This window comes from Camelus dromedarius, chromosome 11 (assembly GCF_036321535.1).
Source record: "Camelus dromedarius isolate mCamDro1 chromosome 11, mCamDro1.pat, whole genome shotgun sequence".
Classification (NCBI taxonomy): Eukaryota; Metazoa; Chordata; class Mammalia; order Artiodactyla; family Camelidae; genus Camelus; species Camelus dromedarius.
The window spans coordinates 711,597-726,095 of NC_087446.1; the positions used below are offsets into that span (position 1 = coordinate 711,597).

At 62.5% G+C, this 14,499-nt stretch overlaps 1 protein-coding gene across 1 annotated transcript; it reads right to left on the reverse strand.

The window, feature by feature from the left end:
• Window positions 1–10,463: 10,463 nt before the first annotated feature.
• Window positions 10,464–13,691, reverse strand: PIM3 (Pim-3 proto-oncogene, serine/threonine kinase). Its single transcript, XM_031463492.2, has 6 exons — window positions 13,177–13,691; window positions 12,978–13,087; window positions 12,839–12,889; window positions 12,390–12,759; window positions 11,644–11,820; window positions 10,464–11,568 (listed from the first exon to the last, which is right to left on the reverse strand). The coding sequence occupies exons 1-6, from the start codon at window positions 13,259–13,261 to the stop codon at window positions 11,381–11,383; spliced, it is 981 nt and encodes a 326-aa protein (XP_031319352.1). The 5' UTR covers window positions 13,262–13,691; the 3' UTR covers window positions 10,464–11,380.
• Between the last annotated feature and the right edge of the window lie 808 nt (window positions 13,692–14,499).

Sequence of the window (14,499 nt, forward strand, 5' to 3'; positions counted from 1 at the left end):
CATTTGTGACGCATTTGGGGCCAAATGGCACGAGGACATAGAGGGAAAAAGCTGCTAATGAGTAAGTCCAGCAAGGTTACAGGACTCAAGATTGGTGCATAAAACCAACCATATTTCCATACGTTAGCAGTGGACAATCCAAAAATGAAATTGAGAAAACACCTCTATTTACACCACCACTTAAAAGAATACAATGAATAGGAACATGTCTAACAAGAGGCATGCGAGACCTGTACGCTTAAAGCTGCACCGCATTTCTAAGAGGTGTCAAAGAAGTCTGAATAAACGAGACAGTGTTCACGGGTGCAAAGACTGAAGATTGTCAAGGTGACAATACTCCCTAAATTGATTAATAGATTGGATGCAATCCCATTAAAACGTGAGTGGATTTTGGGGGGGCAGAAATCAGCAATCCGATCATAAAATGTGTATGGAAATGCAAACGACATAAAACGGACAAAACAATTAGTAACAGCTTTACTGTGGTCTGGCTCCTGTACAGTAAACTACACATATTTCAGATGTACACTTTGATGAAGTTCATAGACGTCCACACCCATGAGACCACCACCACAATAAGACGGCTAACGTTCCTGTTGCTCCCCAAGAGGTGCAAATTTCGGATTCCCAGTGTGTCTCTTCCCACCCCCTTTAACTCCTGGTAACCATACGTCTGTTCTCTATGTCTGTGAGTCTGTTTCTGTTTTGCAGGTAAGTTCATTTGTGTCCTTTATTTTAGATTCCACATATAAGCGGTGTCATACAGTATTTTTCCTTAGCCAAAACAATTTTTTAAAGGAACCAACCTGAGGAATTTACAGGTTCCAGCTGTAAGACTTACTACAAAGACACAGCAGCAAAGACGGCGTGCTCCGGCACCAGGGCTGATGTACAGGTCAGCGGGATGGACTCCAAAGTCCAGAAATAAACCCAGAGACTTAAGGTCAAGTGATTTTTGGCAAACATGCCCCAGCTTTCAGTGGGGAAAAGGACACTCTTTTCAACAAATGGTGCTGTGACAGTTGGACATGCACACGTAAAAGGAGGCATTTGGACCCTTACCTCACACCATACACAAAAATCAACTCAAAGTGAACCGTGAACATAACTGTAAGAGCTAACGCTATACAACTTTTAAAAAGGAACATAGGACAAAACTTTTGTGCCCTTGAGTTATGCACAGTGTTCTTAGCTGCAGCACCAAAACAGAATCCATGGGAAAAAATATATAAGTTGGACTTAATCAAAAGTCAATGCTTTGTGCTCAGATACCAGCAGTAAGAAAATGAAACCTGGGTGTTCATTAAGTGTTTGCAAATCATATATGTAATAAAGGACTTGTATTTACAATATATAAAGAACACTCACAACTCAAAATAAGACACACATGCACTCTGAATTGTTATGTATTAGCACAATTTACAATTACACGCGAAATTTTAAATAACAGCAAGACAAACTGCCCAAATGAAAAACAGGCCAAAAGCCTGACTAGATGTTTCGCCAAAGAAGGAGGAGGGAAGCTGGGTGCCTTCTTTGGCGTAACATCTAATCAAATTTGAGAAGACGCCCAGCATCACTAGGTGTCAGGGACCGAAACCGAAGCCTGCACCGCGTCACACCTGCTAGGGCGGCTGCAGTCGCAGCGAACACCGGCGACAAGTGCTGACAAGGCGCTGGGGACCCCGGGGCTCACACGCTGCTGGCAGGATGTACAGTGCAGAGTGGACTTCTGCAAAAGTGAAACATATGTTTCCCATTTGACCCAGCAATTCCATTCCCGGGTATCTACCTAAGAGAAATGACAGTGTAGGCACAGAGAAAGGCGTGCGCATGAAGTCCATAGCAGCCTTATTCGTAACGGCCAAAGCAGCCCCAAACAGCCCAGGTGTCCATCAGCTGGGAATGGATAAGCAAACTGTGGGGTTCCCGAGCGCGGAGCATGTTTATGGGAGCCCGCCACGGACACGTTGCAGCACGGATGAGCTGCACAGTGCTCGTGCTCAGTGAAACCAGCCAGACACCGAGCACCACCAGTGGTAGACTCTGTCGATACCAAACGTCCAAATAAGGCAAGTCTGTGAAGACAGAGATCAGGTGGGTGGTTGCCAGGGGCCGGGGGTGGAGAGGAGCGACTGCTCGTGGGGACACGTTCTAAAATTGGACGGCGGTGGTGGTGGCACAGCTCAGAGATTTTACGAAAATCACTGAATTGTGGGCGGCTCATTGAGATCACTGGAAGTGGGTGGACTGTAGGATATGTAAATTACACCTCAGGAAAGCTGTTTTAAAAATACCTTTCACACTCACACAGACTTTTCACAGATCTTATTAAATTTCCATTGAACTGTCTGAGAAATGTTTAAAGTAGCTCCGAGTGTTTTTAAGAGGAGTTTAGACAGTGTGGCTGGGACCCTGCCCCTGGGGCTCTATGCTGGTGGTGGCCTCCCTGTCACCATTGCTCCCCAAGTCCTGGAGCGAGCATGGCCCCCCAGGGGTGGGGACCAGAGAGGATCAGAGGGAGGCTTGGGTGCTGTCCGGGAAGGTAGGGGTGCCCTGCCACATGCATGGGGACGGGCTGGGAGAGCAGCCTGGGTGAGGCAGACATGAGCGCCAGGAGGCCAGCCCCGCAAGAGCCTCCACCTGGCCCTGGGCTCTGCCCCGCCCTGAGACCCCCACACCCAGGCCAGGGCTCCTCCACTCGGTGCTGCCTTGTCCCCAGTGATGAGATCATTGAGGTGTGGCCAGGGTGAAGGTGGCCTCCACCCCACCCACCCGGCCATGCACACCCCTGTGCGCCAGGCCTCACTCAGCCCTGGCCTTCCTGTCACCTGACAGATCCCCACTGACCTGGGGCACCTCCCAACTTCAGTTCCTTTTTGTCCAGGAGGGAGTCAGGTGACAGAATTGAGGCCCAGAGATGGAACACCCAGCAGGTGAACCCTACAGCTGGGGATCCGCACACCTGGCCGGCCTCCCTGTGTATCTGTGGGCTCGGGCGGGGGGCCCATGTGGGAGCTTGGACCTGTGGTCCTGGAAACAGTGCAGCAGCAGATGCCCGCCTCCAAAATTCTGGCTGGCTCCCGCCTCCAAAATTCTGGCTGGCTCCCACCTCCATCTTCCTGTCCCAGGGCCGGGCGTGGACCCCAGCCTCCCCTGGCCCACCAGCTTCTGGTGCCAGGGCACTGCCAGACAGCTCAAGGTGCCCACAGCTAACCTGGCCTTTAGGGACAGCCACCCTCGGCAATAGCCAGGCATGGAAGTCAGGTGCAGGGCAGACGGAATGGCTGGGCCCTGGTGACCACGTGTGGCAAGGATGGGGACAGAATGTCGCAGAGGCTGGGCCAGGGTGTGAGGGTCAGTAGGCCAGTGGACCACAGCTCTGAGTTCTCAGTTGCCCACAGGTCCCAAGTTCCCCCCACCAGGGGCAAGAGGCGTCCTCAGGCCCAGGACAGGTCAGCGCCAGCCAGGCCTTCCCTGGAGCACTAAACTGAGGGGGTAAGGGCTTGCTGAAGGGAGGGGCCCCCGTGCCCTGGGCTTCCTGAGCACATGGACAGGGTCCCGGGGAGCCTCTCCTCCTGGGACCCACCCCCTTCCTGGTTTTGCTTGGATTGTTGGCATTCAAACAGGTCACACCACCCTCGAATCTGTCTGCTGGCCCGACCGCATCACCGCAGGGACCCCTCCCAACCCCGCACACCCATGTTCTCTCTGCACCTTCCTCGGCCCCAGCCCCCAGCCCCTCCTGCCTCAGATCTCAGCACTGGCGGCCCTCGGGGAACCCCCACTTCCCATGCCCCCGTTGCATCATGGTTCTTGAACCCCAAGGCAGGCAGCAGCTGGAGGGTGGAGGGCTCAAGGGCGGGGCCTCACTGCTGCAGCATCGTGCTCACCCCTCTCTCCGCCCACCCCAGGCTCCTCCCCATCGCCAGCTTCCCCCACCTCCCACCCACCACAGGCGCTGAGTCACAGGGACACCCCCACGGGCTGCTGTGCCCTTGGAAGGGGGATGAGTCACACAGCAGAGGCAGCCTGGGCCCAGGCTCTGCCTAGACGAGGTTGTGCACAGGTGCACACACGTGCACACACCTACACACAGATACCCAAGCACGCCTGCACAAACCCGCTGATCACACATACACATACCTACACACATACAAGTACATGTGCACACACGAGCACCCAGACACGCACGCCCTCGGACCACGCAGATTGACACACCCACTGCCACCCACACAGTACCACATGCACACTAACAGGTACACACAGGTGTGCACGTACACACACACATCCAGGACAGGCACACACCCGTTTTGTGGCCCTTTCCAGAGGGGAGCCTGAGCTGGCTGCCGAGCAGCAGACCGGGCAGGGCAGAGCTGGGACGCGGGGACCTGCCCCAGGGATGGCCAGGCCACCAGGCGAGCCGGGAGCTTCCTCTGGGCCTGGGCGTGCAGCGCCCGTGACTGCGCTGGCCTGCTGAGAAGTATGCTGATCTGGCTGTGGCACTGGGGCCTCCGGAGCCCGTGTGCCTTGGATCTGCAGACCCTGGCCTGTCCCAACCCTCAGATCTCAGCCAGAGCTGGGGCTGGGCCGGAGCACCAGTAGGACAGCCCAGGGGCGGCCCCAGGGCTCGGCTCAGGGTCAAGGCCTCTGAGGTCCTCACCCTCTCCCCTTAGCTCCCCTCACCCTTAGCTTACCCTGGAGGAGCATATTGTTTGTGGGGGGGGAGTGGAATCTAGGACCATGGGGCCACCAGAAGGCCAGTGTACAGGGAGGAGGCTCTGCATCCCTCCTATGCCTGCCCTTCTGTTCCTGTTCAGAGTATGGTGGCCTGAGCCCCTCTGCCTACCTCAGGGCCTTTGCACCTGCTGCCCACCCCTGCCGCAGCTCCCCCTCCCCAGATCTCTGCAGAGCTGCGGAAGCCATCTCTCAAGCCCCACTCAGTAGCCCATTCAGCAGAAAGGCTGACAATGACTGCTGAGGGTCCCACCGCCAGGTATCTCTGTCACATCCTGAAACTATCATTCTGATTAGTCTGGGCCGCTGCCCCTCTGGCAAGGGTGAGCCCCGGGGTTGGGAAGTGTGGATTCTCTCTGGAGGGAAAAGGGCCCTTTGAGCTGGCTTGGGGGCGGCATGGTGAACAGAAGCCAGACGGTGGGGGAAGGGGAGGGGCAGGGGGGTGGGAGGCTGGGGGGGACCCACTCTGCAATGCTCTGCAGGGTGGAGCCCTGCACCCCACCACACATGAGGGTGCCTCTGTGGGGACCCGCTGGGCGGGCTGTGCTGTGATACAAACCCCAACCCAGGTGTCTCCAGGCCCTTGGCACTCCTGCCTCCTACAAAAGTTGGGGATCAGCAAGTGGCCCACCCACAGCCGAGGGCTGTGCCCGGTGGTCCGGGATCCCTGACTCCCTGCCTGGTCTGGCCCGGGGCTGGAAGCAGGGACCTCCCAGTCCTCCTGGTCAGCTGGTCCCAGGATCCAGGGCACCTACAACCCAGAGAGGCCCTGCTGCCTGGCACCAGCTGGGCCTCATTGTCCAGCCCCATCCCCAAAGCCCAGGCCCTGCTCAGAGCCTGAGGTCCACAAGGAATGGAGCGGACGGCCCCGGGCTGTGTGCGCCTGGCCTGGTGCCTCGGGCATCAGCACCTTTCTCCCCATCCCCCCACTTGCTGGACATGAGGAGCCCACGGAACCAGCTGAGGGGTATCGCCTGCCAAGCTGTGTGGGGCGGGGAAGCCTGAAGGCCCTGGACCAGAAGCCAACCTCCAGGGCAGGTGTGTAGGGCCAGTGACAGCAGGGTCCCTGCCCACCATAGGCTTGAGCCTCAGATCAGCAGGGTCCCTGACCACCAAAGGCTTGAGCCTGGCAGGAGGGTGGGCAGGAGGGGCCAGAGGCCATGTCAGAGCTGGCCCACTTTCCTGAGCTCAAGAGGATGGGGTCCCACCCTAGGGCCCCTCCCCCTCCTTGGGTGGGTTGGGCCCACCTGCCTGCTTATGACTTAAGCCTCAGTCCCCTTCACCTGGCTCATTCAGTGCCAGGTGCAGGTGACCCCCCACCTGCAGAGGCCCTTCACTCATTCACCCAGGAGCAGACCCCCCAACTCCCGCCTGGCCAGCATCTGCAGGGACCAGTGCTGGAGGGCCAGGCCCTGCCCCACCTGCCTGGACAGGCCTGACTGTCGGGAACTTTTAGGAGTTGGGGTGGTACAGGGTGTCAGTTGTGTAATTGAAGCCCGGGTTTTGCCAAGGCTGCCTGGAAGTCACGTGGGCAGGTGGTGGCCCCTCTGCCCCTGCTGTCGGGGCCTCCACCGTCCCCTCTTCCTGTTTCCTTTTTCTGCTGCTTTTGCCGACACAGGGGATTCCCGGCTAGCCAGCCAGCCAGGGTCTGGAGGCTGAGCGGGTTGGGTGGGGCTCCCAGGTCCTGTCAGGGATCACTTCCCTTTTCCAAGAATCTTCGCTGGGGGTTCATTTGGGGCCGCACTGGAGGAAGGAAACGTAGTGAGGCTCTGACGGCTGTGGGGGGTTGGTTTGGATCGGAGTCCCAGACTCTCCTCCTCGGAAGCTGGGCAGGCCTCGGGCAGGTGGGTGAGGGGGCTAGAGAGGCAGCTGCCCCCGTCACCAGTGGGCTCGGTCAGCACCCACCAGCCCTCAGGGGGCCCACAGCCAGGGTGTAATGTGTTGCTCCCATGGGAGGGGGCGCATCTGAGCAGAGGCCACTCCTGCCCGCCAGGAGCCACGGTATATTCAGAAATCGTTCTTTCCATGATTGATTTCTAGGTTCTGTGCAACCCCAAGGAAAACCGTTGAGGGCAGGATGCTACTCAGAACTTGAGCCAGTGGTTCTCAAGGAGACTCGATACTAAGCTGACCCAAGATACTATAAGATGGGTGGAGACGGGGGCTAGTCTGGCAGAGAGCGTCAGAACCACTGGACCAGGTGAAGCTGGAGGCTGGGCGGCCTCCTGGGGCCAGGGGAGCAGGGGGGGCGGGTTGGGGCAGAGGGCGGAGGGGAGGTGAAGAAACCCAGGACTGTCCCAGGAGCCGGCAGCCTGGAGGAAGGCAGGGCAGTAGCCTGTTCCCTCTGCTCCAGCCCCAAGCCGTCCACGAGGCCGTCAGTGCCAGCAGCCCCAAGGCGGGTCGGGGTCCTGCCCATGGGAACAGCCCCATCTCAGTCCCAACAGGGCCTGGGTCAGAGAAGCCCCTATCCCAGCGCCCATCCCCAGTGCGGCAGACAGGGCTAGTTCTGACAAGCAGAAGGGATCCCACCCCAGTAGAGGGGGGCCTGCAGACACCTGGGGACACACACAGCCATGCTGGCATGGCTGGAGGTGAGGGGCCCACAGTGGCTCCCTGCCCTTCGCCTTCTGCAGAGCCCCCTGGCACTGAGAGTGGGACAGCAGGAGGGCTGGAGGCTGGCCCACCCCAGGCCCCACAGCACGACATCCAGTGGGGCCCCTGCCCTGGCGCCTGCACCAGCACCTGAGGATGGGGTACTGCTGTCCTGGGGGCTGCCTGGGCAGGGGGGAGGAACTAGTCTGGGGGGAATAGGCCCAAACTCCAAGAGACAGATCCCTCCCAGGAGCAGGAAAGAGGCCTCTATGTGGACAAATCTCCAGGAAAAGAAGTGGACTCTGTGGACTTCCTCCCCCACGGACAGGCCAGCCCTCAGGGCTGGGGAGTGCTGGGGGACCGCGGGGCAGGCCAGCCACTCGGATCCTGACAGAGCCCCAGGTTTGTGTCTGGAGTCAGGAAGCGCCAGCCATGGAGAAGAGAGCCTGGCACACAGGTGGCCCCAGGGAGAGGACCCGGGCCCTGCCTCCGCCGTCCCCACCCCACAACCCAAGCCCAGCAGAGCCCAGAGGGGCCAGAAGGGGTGGCAGGCAGGGCTGGGCCAGGGCAGGCCCCTCCCAGCCGGAGCCCTGGAATTCTGCCTGCGTCTCTGAGACCTGGGACTACACCCATGAGGGATTCTCTGAAATCTCACCACCCCAGGGGCCAGGGAAGACCCCCCCACACACAGCGCACTGCTGCTTCTGCGCCACTCCTGTGGCCCGCACCCACCACGAGAATCCTGGGCCACCCACACCCCCCACGGGCCTTAGCCACCAGGAGTCTCCAGTCAGGCCCTCAGTAGCTCCCTGATACGTGGGGGCACAGCAGTGAGGATCCCTGCCTCTCAGGGCCTCAGTTTCCCCGAAGGCAGCCTGGGCAAGCAGCCTTGCCTAGGGGGGCCGAGGGCGGGGGACCCGCCCAGCACGCAGGCTGGCACTGGGCGGCAGCAGCACCAGGGGCCCAGGCCGGGCAGGGCCGGCGGATGGGTGGGGAAAGCGGTGCTCGTGGGGCACCCAGCGCGTGCAGAGGCAGAAAGGTCGCGGGCGCAGCGGCTCCCCTCCGCCACCTCCCCTCCTGCCCCGGGGACAGGCTCTGCAGGGTGGGCTTGGCCTTCCACCCCGCTGCTGTCGCATGTCAGGTAGTACCTCCCAGCCCCCCAAACCCCTGGCCTGACCTCGGGACCCACCATCTGGCCCCAGCCCACGTCTGCTGGCCCCACTGGTCCTGACACACACAGTCCTGGGCTTCCTCCTCCCCCAGGTAGGAGAGGCGCTGTCACCTGTGGCCACAGCCTCTGTATCCATCAAACCATCAGGGGTCACCTCTGTGACCCTAGAGCAGCCGACACCCGCCTCACCTTCGTGGGCATCCCTACACAGGCTCTCAGGCCCAAGGAGCCTCGAGCAGGCCTGGCAGAACCTCAGAGCAGCGGCAGCTCCGAGGAAGGCCTGGACTGCAGCGGGGGGTCCTCTGTTCTCCAGGCTGTGGTTTGTGGGTGGACCCTGCACGAACAACCCTGTGGAACCCTATGGAGTCTGTGGAACCAATAAAATGCAAGTCAGAACTTGCGAGTGGGACTCCATGTGTGACGCTGGAAGGTGCCGAGGACAGAGCACAGAGCGGGTCCACTGGGGCCCAAGCTGCCTGCCCGCCCGCTCACCTCCTGACTGCACCACTTCCCTCTGCCCCCAAGCCCTCCCCAGCCATCTCCCGCAGTGGCTCCCCACTCGGCCCCCTGAACGTCCAGCCCTGAGAGCCCCCAGCCTTCCGATCAGGCAGCAGCGCCCCCACTGCTCCACCGTCCCGCACAAAACAGCTCAGTGAGCGGTTATCAGGTGGTTTGGTAGGTGGATGGATGGACTGAAGGATGGATGGAAAATGGGGGAGTGAATGGGAGGGGTGCCCAAGACTGGCACAGCACCCCCAGCTGGCAAGTGAGGGACAGGGACCATAGTGACACGTGAGTGGCTGTCACCAGGGTGAGATGTGGGGGCCCAAAAGCTGCAGAGGTGCTTGCCCTCCACCCCCGAGTGCAGGACTACTGCCTGAGACTCCCGTTCCGGTGGGGCAGGGTGAGCATAAGGAGATGAGCCCCACAGGGCCCAGGAGGACTCAGGCCAGGTTGGCTAGGCCAGGGCCACGGACACAGACTGTGTCCCCATACACACCCCACTGCTCCACGGTGTCAGCCAACACCGAGCGGGACTGCCCCCTGGGTTCCTGGGCTCAGCAGCAGGCCCTCAAGCCCTAGGCAGGTCACCAGCGCCTACCGACTCCCTGAGTGACCAAGCCCAGAGTCCCCACCCGACGGCCTCTGCTCACCATCAGAGGAAAGGCCGACTTCATTTCCTCCAGCTCCACTTCCCAAAACTTCCTGCCTCTGCTCTTCCCTGCAGCTCCAGGACATCCTTTGTCCAACTCTGGGTTCCCAGGGCCCAGCAGCAGGTGTGCAGGCCGGACACCAGGGCCAAGGGACACAGGAACAGGCCTCTAAAGGCTTGGGGCCACATGCCTGGCCCTGCTGGACTGTCTGGACAGCCTGCTCACAGGCCCAGTGGGTTCCCCTCTGCCTCACAGAAGCTGCCAAGCAGAGAACCTATGTGGGGGTGGGTGGGGCCTGGCCAGACCCTCCACCAGACCCACCCTAAACACTGCAGCCTGGTCTGCCGGTCCACACCTGGACTTGGCTGTGGCTCCCACCCAACACCTCACCCTGTGCCTGTCAGGCCAGGGTCCAGACACACCCACCTCTAATCTCTGTACCTGGAGCACCTTCCCACCCCTCCATGTCACGAACTTCTAGCCATTCTTCAAAACCCTTTCCAGCCTCTGCCTCTGGACTAGTGCTGGAAACGCACCCCCACCAAGGGCCTGGCTCCCTGCCCCTCTCTCAGGGGACCCCGAGGGCACAGTCTGTTTCTGACTCCCCTGGGTGCAGCTGGATTAGAGAATGGAGTGACAAGGAGGCCAAGAGCTGAGTATCAGGAGGGAATTCCTTCTGGCCTGGGCCCCCTCCCGCTGCCACCTCCCCACTGGAAAACACAAAGGGAGCGATGCAGGGACCAGGGCCCCTTCTCCCAAAACTGCCTCCTCACTCCAGACTACCCAACACAGTAAACATAGAATATTCATTTAGTACAAAACAATTTAATTGAAATACCTGTATAAAAAAATATGATTTTTCAGATATCTCACTTCTGAACTGGAAGAACCCCTATCCTCAGTGCCCTCACACACTGGGACCACAAAAACACCTCTGCTGAAATAAATTAAAGGCTTGAGACTCTGTCCCCCAACCCCAGAGCCATCAAGCAGACTGTACAAGTCAATAACTTAAGCCCGCCCCCAAGCGCAGGGCCGCAGGCGGTGGGGCCGCCGCTCCTCTCAAACTAGCTGCTGTGGGTTTGGAGACCTGGGTCCACACGCCAGCCGCCCCCTCTCTGGGCACAGGGCCTCAGAGGCGGCGGGGCAGCTGGGAGGGAGGAACCTCGGCAAATAAGTTAAACAATAAATAGCCCTCCGTAGGGTCACACCATAAATAAGACGTTCGCAGGCGCACGCGCGTCGGGCAGGCGGGCAGCAGAGGCCTGAACGTTGCATTGCTTGTGCACAAACGTGCCCAGAACACCGAAACAAGGGTGGGAGGGGCACGAGGGACCCTGCGCCCCTGCCCCGGTGAGATGAGGCCACGGGCCGCGGGAGTGCCCCTGATCCCACGTGTCAGATGCGGGGCCGTTGGCGGTGTCAGCACCGCCCCCAGAGCAGCACAGGACAGGGACAGCCTCAGCTCAAGCAGGGCAGGCGAGACCTGGCTTGAACTGGAGTGTCTTTGGACAGAGCTTGAGAAAACCAAGTCCCGTGAGAGCAGCGCTCAAAAAGGCACTCAAAGCAAAGGAAACAGGCCCGTGCCAAAGGCAAAGGTCACCAGGGGTCAGAGATCACTGCTTTCTCCAGGAGCAGACTACCTAGGCAGGCTGGCTGCTGCAGGGCCCGGCTAGGGCTGGCGGTCCCCTCTTGTGGTTCCCACAAGCCAGGTGCAGGGCCGGCCTCACAAACTCTCACTGCTGGAGGTGGTGCTGGCCCCATCATCCGCGTCTAGAGTGCAGAGCCGAAGGTCACAGCTCTCAGAGGGGCCCTCCTCCGCCCCCAGCATCCAGGGGTGGGCAGAGATTTGGTCCAGCGAAGGCCGCTCGGAGGGCCGCAGGGACAGACACCACTGGATGAGCTGCTGGCACTCTGTAGGGGAGGAGACAGGGTCAGGGCAAGGCCGCCTCCCCTGCCCCGTGCCGGCAGACCCAGACCCCCACACACCTGGGGAGACCCTCCTGCGGAAGAATAGGCGGCCCCGGAGGATCTCCTCGTCCTGCTCGAAGGGAACGTCCCCGCACACCATGTCGTAGAGCAGCACGCCCAGAGACCACACGGTGGCCGCGCGACCGTGGTAGCGGTGGTGGCGAATCCACTCCGGGGGGCTGTATACTCGGGTGCCTGAGGGAAAGGCGGGGGTTAGCACGCCCACCCCCGGGGCAGCGCCCCACGAGGCCAGCACGACCACAGAGAAACACCTAGACCCTGCGCTCCCCGCAGATCACCTCCCATGTTGAGCCCTGAGCCAAAGGCGGCGGCTGCCTTGAAAACCGGCTGGTCCTCCCACTGGAAAAACCCCGGCGGGCGTGGCCTCCCCCGGCGCCGGCAGCCCCGCCCCCCCAGCTGGCCCGGCGCTAGAGGCGGGTCACATGAGCTCGGGCTCGGGTTTCACAACAAACAGATGTGAGGTGAGGATACGGAGAGGGGGAGGGGCGGGGAGCCCCGGCTTCCCCGGCTCCGCAATGCGGGGATTTCTGCGCGGCGCCCCCGCGCTCCACACGCGCACAGGAGTAGCCCGCAGCAGCGCCAGAACCCTGGCACAGCCGAGGAGAGTCTGGAGCCCGCGCCCCCAACCACCACGGACCCAACGGCCCGAGGTCCCGCTTCGGCTATGCATGCGAGCGAGCCGGCGCGGCGCGCGGCCCCGACAGTCGCCTGCCTCTTGGCCCTCCCGCGCAGAGAGCGCTCACCATCGAAGTCGGTGTAGACCGTGTCGCGCAGCAGCGCGCCCGAGCCGAAATCGATGAGCTTGAGCTCGCCCGAGCGCAGGTCCACCAGCAGGTTCTCGTCCTTGATGTCCCGATGCACGACCCCGCAGCTGTGGCAGTGGCGCACGGCGGCCAGCACCTGCGCGAAGAAGCGGCGCGCCAGGGCCTCGTCGAGCGCGCCGCGTTCCGTGATGAAGTCGAAGAGGTCCTGCGCTGGCTCGGGCCGCTCGAGCACCAGCAGGAAGCCGTCGGGCCGCTCAAACCAGTCCAGCAGGCGGATGACCCCGCGCGAGCCGCCGGCCGCGCCCACCTTGCGCAGCAGCACCACCTCCAAGGGCACAGCGGCGCCGGCCTGGGGAGACACGGTGGTCAGCGCGCTCCGCCCGGCGCCCGCGCCCCAGTCCGGCGACCCCGACTCCGCCCGCACTTACGATGCTGCCCCATTCGGTCACCCGCTCCTTCACCACGTGCTTCACCGCCACCTGGGGGGAGGGAACCAGTGGTCAGGCCAGCGCGGACACAACAACGCGCGCAAGGCGAGAATCCCGGGTGCCCGGCGGCCCGACTCACCGGGAGCCCGTCGGCGATGCGGCTGCCCGCGTAGACTGTGCCGAAGCCGCCGCTGCCCAGCACTGCGCCCACCTGGTACACCTTCTCGAAGCTCTCCTTGTCCGCCTTGGCTGTGGAGAGCGCGTGGGCGGGGTCAGTGCGGCCTGGGACCCCGGCCCCCCGACCCCGGTGGACCCCCGGGCTCCCGGTCCCCGCATACCTGGCTGCAGGATCGTCACCGGGAGGTGGTCCACTCCGCCAGGCCCGCACAGGTGCGCCAGGGAGCCGAACTTGGAGAGCAGCATCGCGGGCGGCGGCGGCGGGGCGCGGGCCCCCGGCCTCCGCGCCGCCTCTTGCCCGGCCCGGCTCCCCGCGCGGCCGCGGACGCGGGAGGGCGGCCTTCCCGGGCCGCACGGAGCCCCTATCCGGACAGCAAGCGGGCGTGTCCGAAGCGCCGGCCTCGGAGCGCGGGCTCGCTCAGGCGAGGCCGTCCGCGCGGCACAGTGCCCGGCCGACCCCACGTAGACCGCGAGGACACGCAGCAGGCCGAGCCGCTCACACGCCCCGGCCGCCTCGCCCGGGGTTTTTGGGCCGCGGTCGCGCGTATCCCTCCGCGCGGGCGGGGAGACCCGAGGCCCCGCCCCCTTCGCCGGCGTCGCGCGGCTCGGGGCTCCTCTGAAACCCGCGCGCGCGGCCGAGGAGACAGCCGGACGAGTCCGGCGCGCCTTCCGTGGTGGGCGGGAGCCGGTGGGCGGGGGCCGCGGCAAGCCGCCTGGGACTAGCTGGCGGGAGCGGAGCGGCGGAGGCGCACGGCGCAGCGTGGCGCGTCACCTCTTCTCCGCGGTCACACACGCGCCCGCGCACGCGCAGCTCCCTCGCGGGCGGTGGCTCAGGCGTACGGGGCGGGGCTGCAGGAGCCAATGGGAGCCGGTGTTTGCAAAGGGCTCAGGACCCAGCCAGTGGAGGCGCGCTTGAGGGGCGGGGTCTGGTAGGCCCCGCCCCAGGCCGCGGCAAGAAGGTCACCCGCTACACCGGTCGGGCGCGAGCAGCCGGGCGGTGAACGTGGCGGCGGTGTCCTGGGGAGCGGTGGGGTGTAGAAGACGTGCCCCGCCGCTCCGGGCCGTGCGCGTGTCTCCTGGGCAGTCCGTGCACCCCCGAGCGCGAGTAGCTTGGCGCCGCGGGCGCGCGGCTCCCTGGGGTCCCCGCTCGGCGGCAGCCGCAGGACACGCAGCCCCTGTGTGGGTTGGGACTCCACCCTGCCCACCCCAGCCGGCGGTTCTGACCCTGGCTTGACCTCAAGCCCGCAGCCCAAGGGCCCTCCCTGACCATGCCTCCCGCCCTGGAACCTTTGCCCTGCTGTCCCCGTGCCTAGAGCGCCCTCCCCTACTCGCCACTCACCCAGCTGTCCTCCATGCCCAGCTGCTGTACGCCTCTACTTGGGAGCCCACCTTGACCGTCACTGCTAGGGCCCGAGCCAACCCAGGTCTTCACGACCTTGCTGTGGACCTGATCCGGTCGTCTGCGTTCTGTACTGCACAGACTC